This window comes from Sitophilus oryzae, unplaced genomic scaffold, assembly GCF_002938485.1.
Source record: "Sitophilus oryzae breed Bouriz unplaced genomic scaffold, Soryzae_2.0 scaffold_1067_pilon_pilon, whole genome shotgun sequence".
Lineage (NCBI taxonomy): Eukaryota > Metazoa > Arthropoda > Insecta > Coleoptera > Curculionidae > Sitophilus > Sitophilus oryzae.
In genome coordinates, this window is record NW_022145690.1 from 334,927 (window position 1) to 360,907 (window position 25,981).

At 35.2% G+C, this 25,981-nt stretch overlaps 1 protein-coding gene across 1 annotated transcript; it reads left to right on the forward strand.

The window, feature by feature from the left end:
• The first annotated feature begins 6,575 nt into the window (after nucleotides 1–6,575).
• Nucleotides 6,576–25,677, forward strand: LOC115879332 (cyclin-dependent kinase 2-like). The gene is made up of 5 exons (XM_030896109.1): nucleotides 6,576–6,810; nucleotides 7,269–7,479; nucleotides 10,570–10,842; nucleotides 14,417–14,620; nucleotides 25,446–25,677. The coding sequence occupies exons 1-5, from the start codon at nucleotides 6,677–6,679 to the stop codon at nucleotides 25,590–25,592; spliced, it is 969 nt and encodes a 322-aa protein (XP_030751969.1). The 5' UTR covers nucleotides 6,576–6,676; the 3' UTR covers nucleotides 25,593–25,677.
• The last annotated feature ends 304 nt before the right edge of the window (nucleotides 25,678–25,981 follow it).

Below are 25,981 nucleotides of genomic sequence, written 5' to 3' on the forward strand. Positions count from 1 at the left end.
CTAAAATTTTACCGTAAATTTCAATGGCAAAATTTTTAAAACGGCAAACTTAAATTTAAAATAATTTTTTATTTTCCAAAATCTTGTTTTTATTACCTAAGTGCGAACCAAAATGTCCAAAAACCTAAATCGCCGTTTTTTAAATTTTGCTATGAAAATTTACATTAAAATTTTAGCGATTTGGTCATGTAGGAAAATGGTTTTTATTTTTTTACGCGAAAACGGTGCGTCGTACCAAAAAAAGTCAAGAGATCAAATTTGTTCCAAATTTAATGCAGATTTTAAAAATAATTAAAAAAAAAACAGTGGCGTACCATTTTTTTCTTCGCTAATATTTAGTTTAAATACCGTAGGGACGCCACTAATAAAAATAAAAAAAAAGTTAATAACATCAAAAATAATTTATAGTAAGTAAATTTTGTGGTAAAACAAAGTGTACCAAATTTAGTGATTTTCGTCCAACAGGGCCCTGAGATATTAAAAAAAAACTCTTTTTAGGAGAGAAATTCAGGGGACTGTAATGCTCACTTGCACCGTTTGTATAAACTTTGTTTAAAGGCTAAACATTGATTAACTATAATAAAATATTATATAGGTAATCACTGTTTAGCCTTTAAACAAAGTTTATACAAACGGTGCAAGTGGGCATAAATCCGAAAAGTGGGGTCACTCGCCAAAAATAAAAAATACGGGTCACATATTTTTTTTTCAAGAATCTATCCAAACCAAACCAAACCAATATTTTGTTGCATTAATTTCCGGACACCCTGTACATATATGTATATTAGAGATGTCATATACAGATTGATTAATGATTGATTAAATAGCTTTTTTGCAGTAGTTTACAATTTTTGTATCCTTTTTTCTAGCGATTAATGACCATTTTATAATTTTTTTTATTTTCTTTTTTGCATCTTTACGGCGCACAGTAGGCAATATGTCCAAACCAAGTTGCAAAAAATAACATCCACAGTTAGCATTTATGGCAATAACAGTAGATTGGAAACATATTAGTTAAGAGGAAACCACATAAAACTAACAAAAAAACATATTCGGAGTCTCTTTCGAGGGGCTGTAAAACGAACTTTGCGCTAAACCTACATTTTCAGTAAATTTGTGTCCAATAACTGCCTTTTTTCTACAATTTTTTAAATAGTAGACGTTGCATTCAAGTGACACAGTATTATATAAATTGAATCGGACGACTTTAGCTTGCTGTCAATAATTACTGGGAAATTGTCATAACGTGTTTTACGTAGATTCCCGGTTGCGGTAAATTTAATGTATGGAGGCTAGAAGGAGGAGGCGAATCGAACGCAAAAATTATGGGCCCAGTTTTTGAGATCTAAATGAAGTTCGAAAATCGCCGTTAGGGGCGCATGTGATCCGACAGATTGAGAAATACACAGCTTCTTATGGCAAGAATTACTATTTTGTTACAAATTATAGAGTTCAGTTAATATTTGGGCATATTTTTACCAGATTTACTTTTTAGAAACGTGTTTTTTACAACTGAACAATATGCGTGGCTAAAATTATGAATACAAAACCTTAAATTTGAGTTTGAAAAGTAAGTTAGAAGTTAGGTTATATCAGATGCCGGTTTTAGATATTCTTTTTCTGAGTTGTTATTATAAAATTGTTTCATTATATGGTTCTTTTTAGTGCATACACGACCGAAGAAAAATATAAGCTGCTAAAATAAATCTTCCCTATAACTGTTGTACAAAAAAGATAGAATTTCCAGCAACAAATATCACCAGTTCAACCTTTGATTTGATGTAAACAGTAATTGTTTCTTGATGACAAATGCGAATTAAATAGTTTATGGTGTGATTGTGTTAGTGATTTATTAATAGTTTTTCATAAAAACATTTGAAATTGATATGTTTACAAGCAGTTCAGTGTGATATCATTTTAATAAACATTAAAAACTTTCGTAACAAACTAGTAGTGGTTTTACCGCAATTGACAGAAACTGAATCACGAAAATTAAAAGTATTTTATCAGGAATAACTTCAATGGAAAGTGAAGATGAACACTACTGTTGCACCCTTTGATCAGTGTTATCTATCTCATAGCTTTTTATAGCTGAAACCAGAAAATAGGTACATTAAGCTGAAATGTTTCCCGTGTCCAATAGTGTTTTTTCTTTAGATTTTCTGAATTTAAGTTTTAATGTCATTAGCAAAATTTTGCAAATTGTCACTGTTTCGTAGACAATTAAATTCAAGATGTATTATATTCAATGTCACCTAATAATTGTAAAGGTAAATTTTTGTAAATAAAATATTAATGAATAAATAATGAACTCAATTTATTTTAAAAGAGTTGTAAATATGTATATACACTGACTTATTTCATCATATATTTATTTATTTAGCAATATTAATACATTACAACTTTTGTTTTTAACTGACTAATTCCACTAAATTTAATAAATAAAATATACAGTATATAAATTTAATATACAATTTAGCACCTATACCAAAAAAATATAACAGGAACAAGTTATATCAAGAACATAAAGAATTATAATTTAAAAAAATGCATTCTAAATAAATACCTGGCTACAATATACCTACATATTAATTTAAAGAGCTTATTCATAAAAAACTATTCTAAATGGTTTATATACACAATCAAAAGTCCTTCAACCACTGTACATTATTTTTCAATTTAAATGAAGCATCTCGGGTAAGTAAATTATTTTATATTAGAATACTATATTGCTTTGGCGTAAATTAACTTTCAATAGCACTGTTCAAATGGTGGTTAATACATATCAACAGGTAATTTTAGCCACCAGCTAGTAGGTAAATTATTTTTATTTTATAACAAAGCCTCCTAGGTTATGTTACCAGATGTAACGCAGATGTTGATTTTAGGCTATATTCTCTATTAATTTGAATTTAAAATTAATCTGTACACTGGCAGTATATAATTTGAATGTTTTTCTTAACATCTATCCATATTTTTTAAAATAAATAGTTATACCACTTACATTAGGACCTTTGAAAAGGCTTGGGTTTCTTTCACCCCGTTCTTTATTTGCCTTTTTTCCACTGTAAGTCCCACTTATACAGCCAGGTACGAAGCAAGATCTATTATATAGGGTTTTTTTTAATCACACTCATTGTTACATTGCTAATAGTTCAATAAAATAACTATAAATTTAAAAAAACTAGTAAAAACACAGTTAAATCGTATTCTAACAATGCAAATGATCAATCTAACCCGCTTAGAGTGCCTCTGGTGTCAAACCGAGAAACTTGCTTTAAAGTAGGGACAGAAATTTCAAATATGCCCATTGTCGATTCGCCTCCTCCTTCTAGCCTCCATAATTTAATGTCAACGTAAGTAAAAAAGTATCTTTTATTTTGATTTTTTGGATAAAAACTAGGTAAAGGTCAAAGTAGAACATAATCATTTAAGGTTTTTTTGATAGTGGCATATATTCTGTCTTAGAAAAGTTGAGTCAAAAAAATCGCAAAAAATCGCAACATTAAATTTATTGGAAGCGTAAGCCTCCATGCGTATGTGTATAGTAAGATCCTTTATGTGGATACTTCTCATAAATTAATTGTTATAGTAGCTAGAGAAGAACTTGAAATATAAAGTTACGTATTTTTTCTCAAGATTTCCGAAGAGGTATGTCAGAAATGTCAAATGACATTTTTTGACAAATTGACAAATTTTGACAGTACCAAATTTTTTAAATTAAATGAAATGGATTTTTCTTTCAGATTTAAAAATGTGCACTTCGTGACCATTGCATCCAGCTGTTATAAAACAAAATATCAGTATATAGTAAATGGTAAAATAAAATTTAGATATTTGTAATAGGTATATGTAAGTTCTGTTATTTTCAAAATCGACATTGTTTAATTCTCAGAATATGGTTACTTATTTAAAATATAATAATAAAATATTGTCCACATATTGTCTGGTATTATTAGAGACCCAACTTATTGAAATGACAAACAATCTTGAATAGATTGGATTAGTATACTCAGGGTTTTCTTTTATACATTGACACCCCCTTTATCTTTTTTATTTGACGTTTCCGAAAACTGTCTCAAATGAAAGTGGTTTTGAATAAATTTGCCAAAAAAGTCTATTTTGCATATACAAAGTGCTTCAAAATGTCTGGGCATGGTTCAACTTTCTTATTTCAAATTAGGTATAGAAGAATATATAAACAAGGGTATAGGCTATGCTACATAAAAGTAGTTAGGATTTTTAGGAGAAAATAAAAATCAAATAAGAAATTGGGTACTAATTTGAAATAAGAAAGTTGGGCCACGCACAGGATTTCTAAGGCACCCTGTATATGCAAAGAAGACTGTTTTGAAAAATGTATTCGAGACCATTAAACTTTTATTCAAGACACTTTTTTCGAAAACGTCGAATAAAAAAGATACAGAGGATGTCAATATATAAAACAAACCCTGTATATGCCGGAGGAGTAATAATTGCTCAATATTTGTCTGTTTCATCTTGGTTCTGCCAAAAATCGTAAAATTTAGTGAAATATAAAATATTCTTACCGCCTTTTGGTAGCTGTATTAGTCAATAGATGATTTATGAATCCCCCCACCACCCCCAACCACTTTCAAGTCAGCCAAAACTAACTGGGTTCACGGGCTACTAGCATAGAATGTTTTTACCAAATTTGAATGAAATCGTACAAAAAAAGAATTTTTGCAACATACTTCTGGATTTTTGCCCACTGTGCGGCGCGGCGCGGCGTATAAGAAAGATTTTGAAGATGTCCTGAAGGCAACATCAAGTGCAATTATTGATTATGTAAAGAGACTAGATGTTTGTTTGTGACAAGTTTGTGTTTTACAATTTTTAAATTTTCCGTTTTTAAATTTCTATTTGACATATACAATTGCTGTTCTTATTTTTATTTCATATTTACAGCTATCATAATAACGTGTAATTTTATGTGTACTAAAGCCATACGCTAAATAAATAAATATTATAATTTTCTTCCAAGTGCTTTTAGAGATTTGAATGAAATTTTGAGGTCTTTGAAGGTGAAAGTTACTATAAGGCAGTAAAATATGTCGCATTTTACTGCCAAAGAAGTGACGACATTTAGACGTGCATATATGGGTTATCATTGGAATATTTTTCAAAAAAATTGTGCTATCGACTTTTTTTTCTTGTTAGCACGAAGGTATAGACCGTTTAATGCCGATTAAAAGTTATCTCTTGATATTTTGTCGATTTCAGTCTCCTTGATTTTTGACGCAATTTTATTAATTTACCTTAATCCAAGCCAGTATAGAAACCTTAAAAAAAATTAATGTCATTAACTGGCCAAAGTTTTAAATAAGTACTCACTGCATGAGATTTCTCATCAAAAAATATGAAAAAAGTTCCTATAAACATGGGTGCGGAAATGCATAGTTTTAAAGTTATTACAAGTTGTTATAACTTAAAAAATGGGTCATTATTTTTTTTATTCGCTATATGTAGCAGAGAACAACTGTGTTATAAATTTTGATAAAATTTGATAACAAATTATATTTTTATGGTACCTTTTCATGATTTGTTTATTGCCCCCCCTGTATTTTAAGCCAAAAAACAAATCATGAGAAGGGTATTATTTATTGTGATTAATTTTTGAATAAAAAGATTATTTTATTTATTTTATTTATTGCGATTAATAAAATTATGTTTATTTCATCAAGAATATCGAACTCCACAAAATATTAAGATACAACTTTTAATCGGCATCATAGGGTCTACACAATTTTGCTAATAAAAGGTCAGCTGCCCACATATTTTTTAGAAATATATTTCAGTGGTATCTCATATGCATGTCCCTGGTAAATTTGTCGACACTTTTTTAGAATTAAAATATATAGCACTTATAATAACTTTTCCCCTCAAAATCTCATTTGAATCTCTAAAAGTACTTGGAAGAAAATTATAATAAATCTAAAAAAATTAACATTTTAACACCCTGTAGCTACAAAACAAAGCAGTTTATTACGTGATGGCACATATTTTTAAAACACCCTGTATATAACATACCCAAATAAGAATTCTATTGTTGATTGAAGGAATCTTCAATCAACAATATTATTATCAATTTTACAAACATTTATAAGCATTTACAAACTTTCGGAATAAATGTTTCATTGTATTTACGTGGCAATAACTAGTGGTTTGGTTTTACACCAAGGTTTTACCCTTGTTTCATTATACATCTAGAAATATTTTTGTTTTTCTAATTTTTGTAGTGTTTTATATGACCGGACACGAATATTTTATTCTATTTACCCGTTTAGCGGACGACTAGACACTGCATTATTTTAAAAAGGTGATATTTAGATAATATTAACAATTCCTAAATTACCCCTTACTTTATTCTGGAAACAAAGTATACAGTTTATAATAATTCAGAAACAGCAAATTATTTTTTAAACAGAAATAATATTAAAATAATTAAGAACTAATTTTTGATAGTTTGATTTAAAATCACTGCTACCAACGTAAATATCAGCAAATCTCAAAGAGATTGCACCCAAATTTGAATCAATTTTTTGGCGCCTGCGTCTAATGACATAAACAAGCAAAATGGCTTCGCCATGGCAAGTTATTTTCCCGCTAAATAAACCCAGTGCGTGTGAAATGCCTATTTGGCAAATTTTCAGTTATGGACAACGATAATCGGCTAGATCGATTTTTAAAACTGGGCAAAGCCGGAGAAGGCACCTACGGAGTGGTTTATAAAGCAAAAAATAAACTAACTGGCAAGAACGTCGCTCTCAAAAAAATTAAGCTGCAAAAGTAAGTGAAAAATACTTCAGATTTGTAATTTTCTGACTTAACTTGAGAATCAATATAAGGCATTTTGTTTTTTAATGTTTGGCTTATAGTAACTGGTTATATAAACATAAAAATATATTCTGTAATTGTAATTTTAATGCTGAATATATTATAATTATTCTACCTGGCTTTATTAATTATTCTACAAGCTATTCTCTTTTCTTTGTAACAAACATCCTTCTAATATCATTCACCGTCGTCACTTAACACACTAACCACTGTAATAAAAGTAGCTGGATCTTGTAGGTGCAACGTTGTATTCGAATCGTAGCACCACATGATTCAGCTTACTTTATTGCATATTATCATCTGCTTATTTGGGTATGAGACAGATCGTAAGTACATTGATAATATTATAAATTACATCCATTATAAATATTACATCCAATTATATATTAATGCTTGATGTCACTTCTTAGGTTCTACAACAAAGGATGTTCAGAAGGTGTTCCATCGACAGCTATGAGGGAAATAACCCTTTTAAAAGGCGTACGCCATTCCTCCATAGTAGAACTTCTTGATGTAATGTACACAACTGACAAACTTTACCTGGTTTTTGAATACTTGGAACTGGATCTTAAGAGATACATGGATAACACTAAATATCCTCTAGATGAAGAATTAATCAAGGTAAGAAATATATATTGTAGACAGGGTAACCTAATATGTTCTAAAAAAGTGTTAATATCAGACTTTCCTATTTGAGATTTTCACTCACACTTTTTTTTGTAAATTATGAAAGCAAGATACTAGATGTAGAAAAGATCTAACAAACCATTTTTATATCCTAAGAGGATATCCCAAGTTGGACAGTAAGTACTTAATTATGTATGTCATAAAATACAGGGTGTTCCGTTTAAAATAATGGAGAGAAGTAAAACATCTAGTTTTGTCTGATCCTGGTCTTGATCCTCTCTTGGTCTTGGTCTTGCTGTAAGACTCTTGAAAGTCTTGTATTTTTTTAATAGATTTTCACTAGAGGCACCTTCTACGTAGAAATGTGTTAGATAGTATTTTAAGTAATATAATGCAAAAGTAACTTTAAAAAAGTTGGGAAGACAGTATTTTCAAAAAATTAAAGTAAAGTTTTGAACATACAAGTAACTTTTTATAACACATTTATTTATACCTACATGTGTTAAGTAAAAACATGAGCACCTTAAAAAGCTTTTATATGAATATGGCTTATTGTTGACGGCTACCTACAGTTACCAAAAATCACATGGGAATAGTTTTGGAGAAACCATATTTTACTATTTTTTAATAAATTATAAGGGATAGGTAAGTAAATAAAAATTTTGTTTTTTTTTATTTTAATTATTAACTATGAAAAATTATAAGTATGTAATTAAAGAATCGTGAAAAAAAAATTGCAAAACTAGAATAGTCTTGCACACTGGGTCTAGGGTCTAGGTATTGTAGAAGTCTTGCACTCATTGGTATTGGTCTTACAGGTCTAACACTAGTCATACAACTGGTTGTGGTCTTACACAAAGAGTAAGACCAAGTCTCACTCATCACTATTTGGTATAGGTACTTAGTTTTGAAAACGACACTATTATTAAATTGTACTTATTACATATACAGGGTGGTCCATTAGTGCGAGGAAGTCCAATACATCAAGGATATGAAAAACAGTTTTATACAGATGTTGTTTGGTTTATATGGTGCATATCCTAAAAATATTTTATTGTATACAGGGCATCCCAAAAAAGAAATATGATAAAGTTTTTTTTAAATTGCACAACCCCCTATATGCAAAATGTTATGCTGAATTCCAAATCTGTATAGAAAAATGACAGGTGCAATTTAAAAAAAAATAAAAACTGATGATTGAAAGATGAACTTTCTTTTTTGGACACCCTATATGCAACAAAATATTTTTAGGACATGCCCCTTCATAAACCATGTAATATCTGTATTACACTTGTTTTCATATATTTAAGGCAAGGGCGACGATATTGGACTTCCTCGCACTAATGGGTCACCCAGTATATTGTTGAAATATGCTAAGTAAAAAAAAATATAAATCGTATTTATGAATCATGCTTCATGCTGTATATATGTAAGATATTTGCAAAAATTCCTGTATACCATCCTGGACAGTTCATCTGCATGGTCTGTATTTTAATGCATGTGACAGAAATAAATACATAAATGACCTGTTAACAGACAGAGACAGAATAAAAACCGGCATACAGTGTTGCCGGTTTTTATGTTTTTTTTTGTAGAAAGAAATAAACTATTTTAAAAACTTTTTTTCCCGGGTGTCTCTCGAAAGTGAACTCACCCCTATAACATTTTTAATTTTTCCGATAAAAAATGAGATTGACAGGATTGATTGACGTATTTTTTTTATTTTGAATTGTTTTTGACCGCGCCCTGTTTCACCGGAAATGACTAGGATTTTTAAATGGCGCCCTCCCTATTTTTCTACTTTATTCGATAGAAAATGACATTCTGAAGAGAATGATACATCACATGTCAACTTTTGACAGTTACGCATATGGTTTATTTGAAATGGCCACATGCGGTTCATAACTACAATTTGACCCGAAATACCAAGTGTGTGGTACCAAATTATTCGTAAAAAAATGCTTTTTCCTTTAAAACCAAGTCAACATTTTCCAATCATAAATTTAAGTCTAGAATGCCATGGCTGTGTTAAAAACACTAATTTTTATAGAAGGAGGCTTGGAAAAATAGATTTGATTGTCTAATATTTTTCGTGTCTTGTCCTGGTCGGTTAAAAAATGCCCAAATCGTGATTTTAATCATATCTCAATTTTTTCAAATGGAACAAGGATGGCTCGTTAGCATATATTTGGTACCACACAATGGGTATTTCGAATCAAATTGTCGTTATGAACCGCATGTTACAATTTTAAATAAACCATATGCGTAACTGTCAAAAGTTGACATATGATATGGCATTCTATTCAGGGTCATTTTCTATCGAATGAAGTAGAAATATATTGAGAGTGTCATTTAAAAATCAAACGTTGTAGTCATTTCTGGTGAAACATGAAGTGACCAAAAACAGTTGAATACGTCAATCAATCCTAATTTATGTCAACGTAGGTACCAAATCTCGTTTTTTTTTATCTGAAAAAATAAAGAAGTTATAGGGGTTAGCCACTTTTGAGACGCACCCGGTATACTACTAAAATGAAGATACTATATTACCTATCTAAGCTAAATACCGATTGATCGAAAAAAAAAACGGCGTCCAGTTGGCTGGAAATGACGATCGATGACATTTCCCATATAAATGTACATATAAAATGACAGGGATCTTCATTTCATAGCTATCGCTGACGCCGTTTTTTTTTCGATCATACGGTATAATCTATTACAGCTGTAGTAAAATGAGTAACTAATTGTGAAAGATAAAGTTCCAACTCTAGATGCAACATTTCTCTTAAACGCCGACTTGTGCTGTTTGAAGTTTTGATGCAAAATCCGGCAATATCGCATAGAAGAAATGTATTAGCCCAACTTTTATCTCTTTTTAATACATTTGATTTGTCATTAAGCTCTATACATCACTGTCTTACGCGTTAAAATCCAGACCACGCAGTTTCGATGATCAGATCGGTATTTTAAAAAAATATTAGAGAGAATAGCTCAAATAGAAAATCAGATTTGCAGCTTTTTGGAACATTGTTTCACCCTGTATTTGTTTATCTATCTGTATTATTGTGAAAATTTATTATTTAGAACTATATGAAGCAATTATTAGATGCGATGGCTTACCTACATTGCCACAGAATACTACATCGAGACTTGAAGCCACAAAATCTTTTAGTAGATAAGGAAGGGCACATTAAATTGGCCGATTTTGGATTATCCAGGTCATTTTCTTTACCAACTAAAACATATACCCACGAGGTAGTTACCATGTGGTATAGGGCTCCAGAGTTACTTTTAGGAGAGAAAATGTATTGTACGGGTGTTGATGTTTGGAGTTTGGGCTGCGTTATGGCTGAGATGGTAAGGACATTTCATTTTTTAAGAACATTTTTGTATAGAATGTTATGTCTAGTCGTCTGCTAAATCATTCAATAAAACAAACAGCTTGCAATAGAGAAAATCTAATATAGAAATTTTAAAACATTTTCCGATGCACGTCATAAACTTTGAGTGACAAGCGATGGCGACAGCGCTGCCAGATTGTGATGGATTTATGAGATGAATTATTATTACTTAAATTTAAAAGTGACAAACAATATATTTAGTATATAATTTTTATATATTTTTTAAGGCAGCAGCTACTCGCTACAAACTGAAATAAGTAGAAATAACTTGAAAGTGGTATAATGTGCTTACCAATCAATCTTAATTCTCTGACTGCATTCAAGGTTAATAAAGGACCATTATTGTCATGTTCGCGCTCAAAATATTTATCAGGGAAGCTACAAGCGCTTTGCTTCGACTGTTTAAAGGCTGCGGCATATTTTCAATCCACAATTTCAAAAATGCAGTAAAAATCTCGAAAATTTAGTTCTTAAAAGAACTGTTCGTGCTTAGAAGTACAATTTAAAAGAAAAAAGAACTATGAAAAACGGCAAAAAACGAGAATTACACCCAAAAATTCAACAACACGATATTATACAAAATAATAGAATAATTGTCAAATAATACACGACAACATTGCTGAACATGGCGCAATGTGACCAACAAGGCGATAATAAAAATCGGTTTAAACTAATTTTTGCACCTTTAAGCTAAATAAAATATCTGTTAAATCATTTGCTCTGTAAAGTATAATGAAGTACTGCTTGGTATTTTAAATTAGTCAACAAATTTAAACATTTTTGCTAAAATTTCATTTACTCAGGTTTATAGGCTTTAATGTCAATTTCGATGTGATTGATGACATCGTGCATCGGAAAATGTTTTAAAATTTCTATATTTAGCTTATAAAACAATCATCTTTTGATTTCTAACCATCTTTTCTCTTGACGGATGATAATCAAGATCAAAATGACATTTCTCGCAAATTTTGAAGTATAATTAGTTTCCACTAATTGAAAATTCCTATTACTAATTTTGACATTCAAATTAGAGGAACAAACTTCTACGCTAATTGAAACCACTAATTTAGTCTACTAATTGCGAGGTTCTGAATGACGTTAGGAAAAAATTCAACCATATTTTCATGTTTTTTTTTAATTTTCTCTAAAACGGAATGACATTTTGGAAAAGTATACGGGATTAACCATTTTAGAACAAGCAAAAATTTTTATGAAGAATGCATTTTTCTCAAAATGACAATAATAAAAAAGTTTTTCCTCTTGTAAAGATAATCCGGGGACATACTGTATAATAAAACCTTTTGTGTACACTTAATATATTTTATTCATATTAAAAACAACTAACAGCCCTTTTTTTCTTCTGTTTGTTCAGGATGTCTTATTTTCATGTTTTACAGGGTTTCTCGTTTATAAGTAGAGGTACAGAAATGCGGTTTTCACATTACTGTTCTACTTTATTATGAAACTAAAGCTGCTACACACAGATTTCTTCCAGCTACTGAGCTTCCTGAATTACAGGGCGATTTTGAAATTGTTGCATTTTCCGACCCCCCCGTGCCTTCTTGTCTTATAACTTATTGAAAAGGTGAACTGAGTCCCCTATAGTTTTTCACGTAGAAGTCAGTAGTGTACCTACACTTTCGCTAGGAGCTGTCGTTCTTCAAATAGATATAGGCCAAACTTCCGTTTTTTTTAATTGGATTATTTTCTTGATTATTATTTTTTCTATATTCTTTGCCTTGTTATGAGTTTTCTAAAAATATATATGTTACGGTTAAATTTTATATGTTATAGCGTGTATCTTAAACTAGCTGTACAGAAATTTGGACCGATGTATACAGGGTGTTCAAAAAATATATTTAATATTAAATAAACTTAAATTTTATTATAATTTATCTACTTATTTGATAAATAAAAATATTATTCTGATGTTGAAGTTTCTTTTAACTTGTGTTAGTTATCTGCTTTTAGATACACTTTATATCAATAATTTTTTGGCATATGCAGAATGTACAAAGCTTTTTGTACCATTTAGGACCATACGTATGACTAAAAATGCATATTTTTCGAAAAAACGTCGTATTTTCCTTAAAACAAAAAAAAATCATAACCGATCAAATTGTTTTTTCTAATTTCAATACAGATTAGTCCTACTTGATAAAAATTTCGATTTTTTAAAAATTGTAAATTTGCGGTAAAAAAGATGCTTGACCAAATTTTCACACTCCTATAAAACACCCTGTATACGAGAGTTCGCTAAATATATTTTCGAAAACCACATAGCATCTTAATCACAATAGATGCATCTAATACCTGGTCCAAACCGCATCCCAAAATCTTTATTAGTTCAAGAGATATTCGACTTTAAATTTAGCCTAAAATTTTGCTTGTCCCGATAATTATGTCCACAGAATTATGTCCGGCAGTTTATTTGACGAAATTGTCCACAAGTACTAGTTAAACGCTTTTCTTCACTTACGCACGCCAGAAAGAAATCTAACAACTAACCTGTTTGTTTCGCTTAATTTTAATGGCCAAGCCGTAAGGGGAATCCCCCTGGTTCCGAGCCTTGACGCATCGGCCCGGAACGAAGCGGTTTGACACAGTAGTAATGTGTCGATCCCGCGGATCCCGCACGGTATATCCCGCAACTTTGATCCCGCGGAATCTCAGAGGGATCCCGCATTTGCGGGATTGCATTCCCTAATTGGTTATTCCACGGTAGTTTCCGTATGTAGAAAACTAGTTACGCCACTGGATTCTACCTGAAAAACTCTACGGGACTCAGTTTTCACCTTTTCAATAAGTTCTAAAACCTAACCTATGTGGCGGATTCATCTCTCCAAAAAAATCTTATATGGGTATTTCGCCACACTGAACAAAAAGTCGACATAAATATAATGAAAAAGTTCATTAATATAATGAATTAAATCATTAATTTTGAGCCGATGAACGATTTCATTGGCACAATGAAAAGTAATTCATTAACTCTATGAACTTTATGTTCATTAAATCAATGAACAGTGTTCATTAATTTGAAGAACACATTCATTAGTACAGTGAACACTGTTCGGGAACACTTTTGTTTTTTTAAGATACGTCTACAAAAACGTTCTGTTAAAATGACATTATCATGACATTATATCAAGTTAAACTTAACCAAACTGCTGACAATTAGTCTCGTCGGATTAATACAGCAGTGTTTACAAAAAATGACTATTTCATTTTCTAGATTTTCTTGCAGTGGCGAAATGCCCATATAGGATTTTTTTGGAGAAATAACGATACATACGAAGATACATAGGGAGTCGAAAAATGCAACAATTTCAAATTCGCACTGTGTCTCATTTAGCCCTCTTAGATCAAGAAGGCTAGGATAAATCTGTGTGTGATATCTTTTGTTTCATAAAAAAAAACTAGTACAGTGATGATAAAACCGCATCTTTGTATCTCTACTCATAAACGAGAAACTCCGTGAAACACGAAACTGGGACATCCTGTACCTACCTAACACGGTTAATTAATTTTAGTTACTGAAGAGGGCAATATTTCCAGGTGATTCTGAGATTGACCAACTTTATAAAATATTTAGAATATTAGGAACGCCGACTGAAGAGACGTGGGAAGGCGTGACACTCTCGCCCGACTACAAGCCAGCCTTTCCAAAATGGCCGGCAAAAAACTTAGCCGACGTTATACACTTTAACAATACATCAGAAGAAAATTTGTTGAAGGTACCGTATGATTCAAAGAAAAACGGCGTCGCGGTGGCCTTTGTACAGAAATTATCGTCGATTGTTATTTTAAAAGCTACTGTGACGCCGATTTTTTTGCTGTTTGGTATACAGTTTGGTCCAAATTGTAATCGGGAAACTTCGACGATATATTCTGCAGATAAAAATAAGTGAAAATGTTCTTATTGTTACGTTTTTCGTCGGTTCCGTGTGGATAGAAAGTCACAATTTATGTAAACACTATTTATTTAACACTAATTAACAAAACTAATAACGATAAACGACTTATAGAACTATTTACAAACGATTTATAACTAAGAATTTATTTTTAATTTTAGCGCGTCAACTGTATATTTATAACTGCCCTCTCTAGGCCACTGCCGCCGGCTTTTATACCGACAGGTAAAAGAAATCTAGAATAGTCCAAAGATCGTTAGGCGCATAGAGAAGGTTTTCGAATGTTCTCGTATGTACGCGTCCATTCTAGTGGGTCTCGATTCTTCTCGAACGAATGAATCATTGCGGTGTCTATGCGATGTTAAGGTCATCCGAGGGCGGGCCATATTGTGAGGTTAGGTCGAGTCCACACCGGCTCGCAACACTGCCCCTTTCTTAGGTACATGCTCGTCCCGAGATGTATACGGTGAATGAAGGTATTTGCAAAGCTGGCCCCTGGTACATTGCGAAGTCTGGTAGAAATAGCAGTCTACAGTTTTCTCTCCCGATCTCAGCTTTGGGTTGTAGCAGCAAACGAGGATCTCGATTCCCGTAAATCTGAACAAGACTTCAATCATGTTCCGGATTGTACGCCAACTCAAACCATCGAGTCCACACGCCAGCTTCGGAATGGCTAATCGTGCAATGTTGTTGTTTAGCAGGGCTTCTCTCAGTTCAATCAGGGTCTTCCATAGATTGAGATAAGTCGGCTTACTCGGGGACCATTCCTTGGTGACCAGGTAGAAGATGTGCCTTGCTTGACCATGTGCATTGTCGGTTAGCCTCAAGACGCTTCCAACCTCTGGATCCTGTCGGCGTAGTTCTCCGACACGCCCAAACTTCTCATTGAACGTCGCAGCGATTCCTCTGGACATCCGCAAATCTCGAGCCACACAATGAGCGAGCGAATAATCAGGAGGCACGGAAAAGAGGTCTCGTTGATCTTCTTTGGTTACACCATAGCGAGCCTTCTCACTGCTGTTGTATCGGGCCATGAAATCGTCAAAGGACATCTCCGAATCAGGGGGATCAAAGCTGCAGGTTCTCACGGTCCCAGCACGATCTTCTATTTCGCCTTGGTAGGGGCTCAAACGGTTGAAATGGACTACCCTCGGTTTTCCTTTTGGCAATTTTCTGATACGGTATACGACGTCATTAATTCTATCCATGACTTCGTATGGCCCTTCCCACGAGGATTGTAGCTTCGGAGATAACCCACGACGTCTCTGCGGGTTATATAGCCACACCAACTTCCCTGGTTGGTATCCTCCATGCTCAGCTTGAATGTCGTAGTGTTCCTTCATTCGGTCACTAGCACTTTGAATATTTAGGCGGACTCTCTGATGAATGTCGTCCATCCTTTGACGTAGTGTGTGGACATAATCTTCTCCGGCGACTTCTTCTCCCGGTCGGCAACCAAATTTCAGATCACAGGGTAGGCGCACTTCCCGTCCCATAACGATGCTGGCTGGAGTTTGCCCTGTAGATTCTTGGACGGATGAACGGTAGGCCAACAGGAACAGGTGAAGAAATTTGTCCCAGTCTCTTTGGTGGTCAGAGACTACTTTGGCCAGATAACGGTTGATAGTTCTGTTCATGCGTTCAACCATCCCATCGGATTGTGGATGTAGAGCAGTCGTCCTGGTCTTGCGGATGTTCAGGACTTCACAGACGCCTTGGAACAGATTGGACTCAAAGTTTCTTCCCTGATCTGAATGAAGCTCCATGGGAACACCAAACCTGCAGATCCATTCTTTAACAAGGGCATCAGCAATCGTGGACGCTTCTTGATTTGGCAACGCGTAGGCCTCGACCCATTTGCTGAAGTAATCCATTACTACCACAATGTATTTGTTGCCATCGTTCGTCTCCGGGAAAGGACCAGCCACGTCGATCGCTATTCGTTCGAAGGGACTACCAACATTGTACTGGCGCATAGGGGCTTTACCACGCTTTTGTGGCCCATTAATGGCTGCGCAAATGTCACATTTCTTACACCAGGCCCTCACATCTTCTTTGCAGTTCACCCAGTAGAACCGTTCACGCAGCTTGCCAAGTGTCTTGGTAACACCAAGATGTCTCCGCTGGTTCCATTGTGAACTTCCTCCAAGACTTCTGGGACCCTCTTCTTTGGAATGACGATCTGCCTTCTCTTCTTGTCCCTCCGGTCTCTCGATCACACGGCTTGAAGTAGTCCGTTATCTATTACCAAGGAATTCCACTGGGCCCAGTACGACTTTACGTTCGGCGAATATCTGCAAACTTCTTCCCACGTTGGTCTTTGGCCTGTGTTTTTCCAGTTAATTACTAAACCTAATTCTGGGTCACTGGTTTGGTCATTTGCAAGATCTTCGGGTTGCCAACTATCATTAACCACAGTTGTTCTTAGGAGTTTCACTTCTTTCTCTTCTGCTCGGGAACAATGCTTACAGTCCTTAGCGCAAGGTCTTCTGGAAAGTGCGTCGGCATTTCGATGGATTGCCCCAGCTCGATGTTCTGTGTCGAAGTCAAATTCTTGTAATCGTTCAATCCATCTAGCTACCTGCCCTTCAGGATTCTTAAACTGCAACAGCCATTTCAAAGCAGCATGGTCTGTTCTTAACAAGAACTTTCTTCCATAGAGATACTTGTAGAAGTGTTCCACTGCTTTAACTACTGCTAGTAATTCTCGTCTGGTTACACAGTAGTTCCTTTCCGGTTTTTGACAAGGTCTTACTAAAATAACCAATGACTTTTTCTTGACCATCCTGGATCTGAGACAGAACAGCGCCTAACGCAACATTGCTAGCGTCGGTATCCAATATAAAGTTTCCGTTGCCAAGAGGGTAGCTAAGTATGGGCGCACTAGTCAGGGCCTTCTTCAATTTTCGGAATGCCTCGTCAGAATCTGAGTCCCAAGAGAAACGCCTCTCGCCTTCGGTAAGTCTGGTCAATGGTTTTGCGATGGTGGCAAAACCCTGTACATAGCGGCGATAGTATGCATAGTCCCAAAAAGCTTCGTAGTTCATGTTTATCTTTAGGTATCGGCCACTCTTCCACTGTCTTGGTCTTCTGTGGATCTACCACCGCAACTCCTTGGGAGGAGACTACATGGCCCAAGTAGTGTACCTTTTCTTGACACAGATGACATTTCTTGGGGCTAAGTTTCAAACCAGAGCTCCCTAGTCGCTTGAAAACTTCTTCCAAATTCTTCAGATGATGGTCAAAGGATTTCCCAACCACTATGATGTCATCCAGGTACACTAAACAGGTAGTCCAGGATAGTCCCTTTAACACAGACTCCATTAGTCTCTCAAAGGTAGCTGGCGCGTTGCACAATCCAAAAGGCATGACGGTAAATTGCCACAGTCCGGAGCCCACCGAGAACGCTGTCTTCTCTCTGTCTTTCGGCGCCATGTCGACTTGCCAATATCCACTCTTCAGATCTAACGTAGAGAATATCGTTGACCCCGCCAGTGTGTCTAGAGTATCGTCTATCCTCGGCAGGGGATAGCTATCCTTCTTGGTAACATTATTGAGCTGCCGATAATCAACACAGAACCTGGTGGTACCGTCTTTCTTCTTTACTAGTACTACCGGCGATGTCCACGGGCTGTTAGATGGTTCGATGACACCCTCTTCTTTCATTTCTCGAAGGATTTTGTCAGCTTCTTCACGTTTGGCGAGCGGAAGTCTTCTTCTCGGATTTTGTTTGATTGGTCGTGCATCTCCGGTGTCAATTTTATGTTGTACTAAATTGGTACGACCTCTATCTCCTGCTTCTCCTTTATCAAACACGTCTTGATACTTGATTATTAGGTTTCTCAATTTTCTACTATTTTCGGGAGATAATCCTTTAACGTTTACTAACTCCTTCACCATTTTGTCCGGAATTTTTGAAGTCGAAACTTTGGAGGCTTCCACGCTTCGAATGACTGAGGAGACCGAACAACAGTACCCTAACAGGGTTCCCTTTTTCAAGGATACAGAATAATAATTCGTGTTCATTACTCTCACCGGTACAGTCTTCTTCGCTCGTAGCAGGGCTTTTCCAATAGCGACCCCTCGGCCGATTTCGCTGTCATGGTTCCTTGGCTCCAACAGAATAATACTCCCATTATTCATTTTACCTTCCAGGCAACCATCCAAAAATATCTCACAGCGCTCAGGGATCGAAACATCTGCTACTACCACGCGAAGCGTCTCCTCACATTTTCGATGTAGAACCACTTCTTCTTCATTTATTTTCAAAATTCCCTGTTTGAAGTTTAGTTCAAAACCTTTAGTGGTCATAATGTCCATTCCGAGAATAAGTTCATCTTCGATATCTGCTACTAACACTGGATGTTCAAAACTGGTGCTCCCAATAACAAAATTAAGGTTTACTTCTCCATGGACAGCAGCGGAGCCCCCGTAGCAGTACGTAGTCGCCATTGTGTTGTTTTTAACCTTCTTCGATGTTTTAAGAATGTCCGGTCTGATGATAGTTTTCGTCGCACCTGTATCCAACAGCATGGTCCGGAACTCTCCATCAACAAAACCATCCACAAAAAATGCTGTTGAATTTGTGTTGTAGCGAGGCGACTTGAGCAGTTTTCGTTGGGGCATGTTGGGTACAGGTCGACGTGTGCCCCTTCATTTCGACCCTTAGTAGTTTTCCGACCTCGACGAAGCCGGTTCTTCGTTCTTCTCCTTACAACGGCTTCGCACGTGTCCCACCTGTCCGCAGTTCCAGCAACGAATCGGTCCCTTCTTGCCCATGTACTGGTCCATTACCTTCCGAACAATCCCTTCCACGGATTCGTCGGAACATCTGTCGATGGCCCGTACTCTTCCTAAAGACCGAGAACTTTGTTTCGCGGCCTCAAATTCTAGGGCACGTGCTAAAGCATCCACCAAGTGCGTTGGGTGGGCTAGGAGGAGTGCTTGTCTTGTCTCGTTGTCACGTAAGCCGTCCGAGAATGCCTGTACTGCCAACCGCTCCATAACATTCTCTGGCGTAGCAGGGTACGCAAGGCGAACGAGGCGGGCTACGTCGGCTTCAAACTCCTGCAGAGACTCATTTGACTTTTGAATGCGATTTTTTTAGCTGGGAATGATAGATGTTCCAAATGAGCTTGGCCGTACCTCATTTCTAAATGTCGTACCAATTGCTGATAATCTCCCTGTTCCGATGGTGACAATGTCTGCAGAATATCAGTCGCATCTCTCGCAGTGCGACAGTCAAAGCGGTAGCCTTTTTCAGCGATTGTCCATCCGTTCGCTCGCAGCGGCCTCAAACTGGCGAAAAAATAATTGGCCCAAGCGGTTTTTCCGTCAAACTGTGGAGGCTTAATAACTGACTTTGAGATAAACTTATTTTCGACTAGTTTCGGTGCCTCCGATGTTTCTTGACATTTTGGTGAATTGGCCTTTTCTATTTCTTGTTTAAAATTTCGATTTTCTATTTACATCTTCCTCAATCTCCGTTATTTTGTCTTGTAGTTCCGTAGAATTCTCTATAATCTTATTGTTTAAACTTTCTTCTAAATTAAGTATTTTGTCATTGAAACTGGCTTGTAGATCTTTAGAATTTTCTATGATTTTATCCTCTAAAATATTAATTAAATCCTGGGAATTTTCCATAATTTTATCTTTCAAACTGTCTTCTAATTTTTGAGAATTCTCTGTGATTTCATCTTCTAAATTAACTTCCAAGTCAATTATTTTACTATTCAAATTGTCTTGTAAATTTTTCAATGACGAGTCAAGGTCACCTTCCAGCTCGAAGTAAAATGTGTCAGGATCCTCACCTTCTTCCACCAAAACGTCTCTCAGTCTAGCTTGCAAAATGCTTTTCTTTCCATCTGTCTCGCACTCTCTCTCTTCCAATATGCATTTCAGTTCGGACACTTTCAAGTCTTTCAACAATTTTTTCAGAGCCATGGTCAGTCTTTTTATTCTTCTAGTCTATCACACACGCCACACTTGACACCAATTGTTACGTTTTTTCGTCGGTTCCGTGTGGATAGAAAGTCACAATTTATTTAAACACTATTTATTTAACACTAATTAACAAAAACAATAACGATAAAAGACTTATAGAACTATTTACAAACGATTTATAACTAAGAATTTATTTTGAATTTTAGCGCGTCAACTGTATATTTTTAACTGCCCTCTCTAGGCCACTGCCGCCGGCTTTTATACCGACAGGTAAAAGAAATCTAGAATAGTCCAAAGATCGTTAGGCGCATAGAGAAGGTTTTCGAATGTTCTCGTATGTACGCGTCCATTCTAGTGGGTCTCGATTCTTCTCGAACGAATGAATCATTGCGGTGTCTATGCGATGTTAAGGTCATCCGAGGGCGGGCCATATTGTGAGGTTAGGTCGAGTCCACACCGGCTCGCAACATTATAAATGCATGTCCTAATGCTTCGTTTCGGATAGAAGATTCATTTTGATTTCAGTTTTTTTTTCAAAAAATTTCTAAACTAACATCGATATTTGGATAAAAATTGGGATCTTGGTGTTTTTTGAGATGAAATTTTGTTCGGTTATCAGTATGGCTCTTGCTCCTACTTGTAGGGCCAGCTACATATTTTTACCTGTTTTGAAGAGCGATGATTTTCAAGCAGGTTTTCCGCTTACCGGTAGTCGGCGCCGATCTGGGTACCTATTCTTGACATCGACCGTTCGCAACTTTGCGTATACGCTTCAAGTGTATTGTTATATGGCTTTTTCGGAGATGCGACTGCAGGGTTCGGAAGTAGTTAATTAAGTGGTAATTTACCTGGTTAACTACGTGTTGTTTTTTTTTCAAAAATTACGTCTTTTCCCGTTCATTAACTACATGGAAACTACGTTAAGGAACTATGTATTGATATTATGATAAAAAAACATCCTATAAACAAAAATGTTAATTTTGATAGAAACATAATGCATAGGCTTTTTATTTAATTAAAGAATTATAATTAAAAAACAGAATATAATGGATAACACTATATATTCAAATTATTATAAAATACGAAAACTCAAAAAACTAAAACACATTATGTGTTTTCTAAAGCTTCAACTTATTATAATCTCACCTCAAACCTTTGATATTTAAAAGTTACATACATAGGTTACATAAACTACACCCTCTACATAAACTACATTAACTACATGTAATGTAGTTTATGTAGTTTTCCGAACCCCGGACGCGAGTGATATTTGAAGATGCGAGTGGTCAAGAATAGGTACCCTGAGACGGCGCTGGTTGCCGGTATCCGTATTTAGGGTACGAACATAGTGGAGGCAGGTTTCTGCTTTCCGGCAACCAGCGCCCTCTCTGGGGACCTATTCTTGACCACTCGCATCTTCAAATATCGCTCGCATCTCGCATCTCCTAAAAGCCATATAACAATACACAGATGCGTAACTTTGCGTATATGCATCACGTGTATTGTATATGGCTATTTCGGAGATGCGAGAAGGATTCGGAAGTAGATAATTAAGAGAAAATTTACCTGATTAACTAACCTAACCTATCGATATTTTTTTTTACCTGATTAACTAACCTAACCAAACCATATTCAAACGCCGCGCCCGCCTCGCCGGGGCCGCACATAGATGTATTTGGTCTATAAACCTGGCCAAAAGTGATATTTTTTTATTTTCATTTTTTATCTTAACTGAATACAAATCTATAAATACTAAATGTAAGCACGTTTATTAGCTTTTTTTAAGTCGTAAGTTGACTATCAAATAAATAATATATTTCAATTATAAGTATGAATTATCTTGAGTGTATTCTGAATATTTCTAAGATTATAAAATAGTGGAATTGTTTGTAGTGCTTTTTTTGCAAATTGTTTATAATAACTGTCATGATGGATACAGAGCCAGCTGGCAAGTCCTGTTTTATGCCATATTTTTTTTGAAACGTTTCCTTCTATTCTATTTCTTTATAATGTTTCATATTTAAAAAAATCAGAGGCATTTTTATAAGGTGTAAGACTATTCGGCAATATTCCGCATTGAAATTAGTATCCGTTCAATGCTTAAAGTCTCCAACTTTGGAATATGTACAAAAATCTTGCCAATATTTGCCACTGCCAAAAAACATTGATTTAAATAGATTCTTAAAGAAAATAGTCTTTACCCTATAACACCCATCCTCGCTCAAATATCGTCGACAATATACAAATTACTTTCTTGTTCTAGCATCCTCATCCAATTGCTTGGTTTTGCACAGAATGGCTTTATTTGATCGGTGGAAAGGGTTTCAGAGTAGAGGAAAAAATATTGTGTAGGAAAAACAAAATGAGGTTCCATATTAGCACCCTGTCCTCTAATAATTAATATTACTAGCACAAAAGCAAAAAAATCATAAAACAAATTTTGGCCAACTTTTAGTTCTTAATACCCTCTGTGCGCCGTCGGCGCCTGCAAAAGCAGAAATAAATAAATTTTCGTTCCGGTAAAAGCGAGAACGCCGATGAACGCTGGTTGACGGCTCCTACCTGCTTTCACTGTGAACTAGCCGATTTGATAACACGCTTTAATTTTTCAAGGTTATAAGCGCGAGGCGGCGCGGCGCGGCGCTACTATGTAACCATATACAGGGTGTCCCAGAAATACGTGCAAGTATTTTAACTTAACTGGTAGTATAGTTCAACCCCAGAAACACGCCTATGAGGTTTTTTTCTAAATATTTTTTTTTGAAAATTCGGAATTTTTTGAAAATATTTTTGGAATTTTTTTGCAATTTTTTTTAGTTTTTATTTAAAAAAATAATTTCTTGATAATATGGCAACATAGGTAGTAGATTAAATTTATAAGAAAGAAAATCCAGAAAAGATCCAGTGGTTCTCAAACAAATCTCGAAGTATTGGAAAGAATATGTAAGGACCAAGAACTATTGACTACAATAAAACGACGAAAAGCAGCATATTTTGGTCATATTTTTCGAAATAACAAATATAGTTTCCTACAGCTGATCGTTGAGGGAAAGATTGAAGGACGACGAGGCATCGGGCGTAAACGGTTTTCCTGCATGCGGAATTTGCGCCAGTGCCATGGTTTAATATAGGAGAGGCAAGTGCAATTATCCGTTTGGCTCAAGACAGGGAGGAATTCCAATTGATGGTCGCCAACCTCCGATGAGGAGAAGGCACATGAAGAAGGTTCTCAAAATTTGAGCAAAAAATCATTTTTTTTGGAAATTTTCAAAGTAAAATAACTCCGTTATTTTGGACTTATTTAAAAACGATAAAGAGAAAATATGTTTCTTTTATCGAGATCTACCACCCTTTAAAATACTTGCACTTATTTCTGGGATACCCTGTTTATAACAATACACGTGATGCGTATACGCAAAGTTGTGAACGATGTCAAGAATAGGTGCCCAGATTGGCGCTGACTACCAGTAAGCGGCAAACCTGCTTGCACTGTGTTCGCACACTTACGAATCCCAGCCTTATTCAGCACGCCGCTCGGCCGAATACAGCCGAGCTCGGTATTTTACCAACCCAATTCAGAGCGCGGTGCTGAAGTAGGTTGGGGTCGGGTAATGGGCTAATAGCGTCGCATTAAACTACAACGTAGATCCAGATTTTTTATTTAGTATTTAAACTCCAAAGCAGCCAATAATTTTTAGATATTTTCATGCTTATCAAAATGGCCAGAATAATTTCGTCACATATGACAATTTCCTTTATACGTATCGTGTGGGATGTGGAAATGTTTTCCATACAATCCAGTTTGTGCACGTGGTCTCAGAGAATTTGGATATCCATTCATGAATGTCACTGGTTAAATTATTGCTGCATGCGTGTGTCGAAGTTAGCTCGTACAACTGTTATGAAATTCTCCTATGGCTTCCTCTGCTACTGGCACTATCAAATCCAAAGATTTCCTTTAGTTGCGACATCTTCCCACTCTAGATCTGTAACCATGTAGGACTTGATGCACACTATGAAAATCAAATCACGCCACCATCTTAGTTTACCATAAACAAGCGAGGTGGGGCCATGCGGCATTATAATCTAGCTAAATTTTAGATTTCAAATCCTCACCTAGTTCAGCACCGCACGCTGAATCGAGTTGGGAAATGTAAAATACCGAGTTCGGCTGTATTCGGTGGAACGGCGCGCCGAATAAGGTTGGGATTCGTAAATACCCTGCCGGTATAAGCAGAAACCTGCCTCCACTATGTTTGTACCTTAACATATAGGAACAATAGTATGCGCGTGACCATAGTGAGCCAGCTTCAACCGGCTTAAACTGCTTTTACCCGCTTTTACCGGAATAAATTATTGTTTCTTTTTGTCGCTTGCCCGCTTCACCCGCCCAACAGCTTTATCACAGCAGCCCTTTTGAAACCAATTCAACTCGGCGAAAATATATATTTTTCAGAGACATACTGACATCGAAATCGAATTTTTCATATAAAAAAATCATCCATACCACAATTTTCATCCAAATATCGACGTTAGTTCAGAAATTATTTGAAACAAACCAAGATAAAAATGAATCTTCGAAACGAAGCATTTTCTGATATGAAGTTATGCGACCTTTTTTACTTATTTTTATCTGCAGATAGTTTCCCGATTACACGCTTATTACACCTGTATGTATCAAGGGTAACTTTATCTCCTTTTTTAGAGTATGTTAACGTACGATCCTGCGAAAAGAAAGACCGCCAAAGAGTTATTGAAATTAAACTATTTTAAGACTGCTAAATTAACGACACCAGACTTGACAGCTTTTCCACCTGATGATGCTACGGAAACGGAAGCTGGACCTAGTTAGGACAATAGATAGTTTCTTTTTTATTTATTAATATTATATATTTACATTTTTATTGTGAGCGTTTAATATTTTTTTGAGAAGTAAAATCTTTTGACTGTTTTTATTATATTGTAATAAAAATATAGTTTTTTATATTTTGTGGTGTATATTTTGTTTATCCCTATAGAATGTTTGAGTTTTCTTCAAATGAGTTGATGTTGATTGCTGAGAATCATATACAATTGAAAAAAGGCGCCACAGTTGCCTTTTAAATTTGCAATCTACTTTTTTAGCATATTTCTATTATGAGTAATCCGCGTAAAATTTTGTAATGTGTATTTTTGAAGGGAAACTTCTTTACGCCCGCTAGAAGTAAAAATTCAAGGCCGTGACACGACACGTTACATGAG

What these genes read in the sequence shown, in the direction of transcription:
- LOC115879332 (XM_030896109.1), top strand. Translation starts at nt 6,677, where the DNA reads ATGGACAACGATAATCGGCTAGATCGATTTTTAAAACTGGGCAAAGCC. An exon ending in AAAAAAATTAAGCTGCAAAA is followed by an intron (nt 6,811 to 7,268) that starts GTAAGTGAAAAA and finishes GTCACTTCTTAG; the next exon opens with GTTCTACAACAAAGGATGTT. An exon ending in TAGATGAAGAATTAATCAAG is followed by an intron (nt 7,480 to 10,569) that starts GTAAGAAATATA and finishes TTTATTATTTAG; the next exon opens with AACTATATGAAGCAATTATT.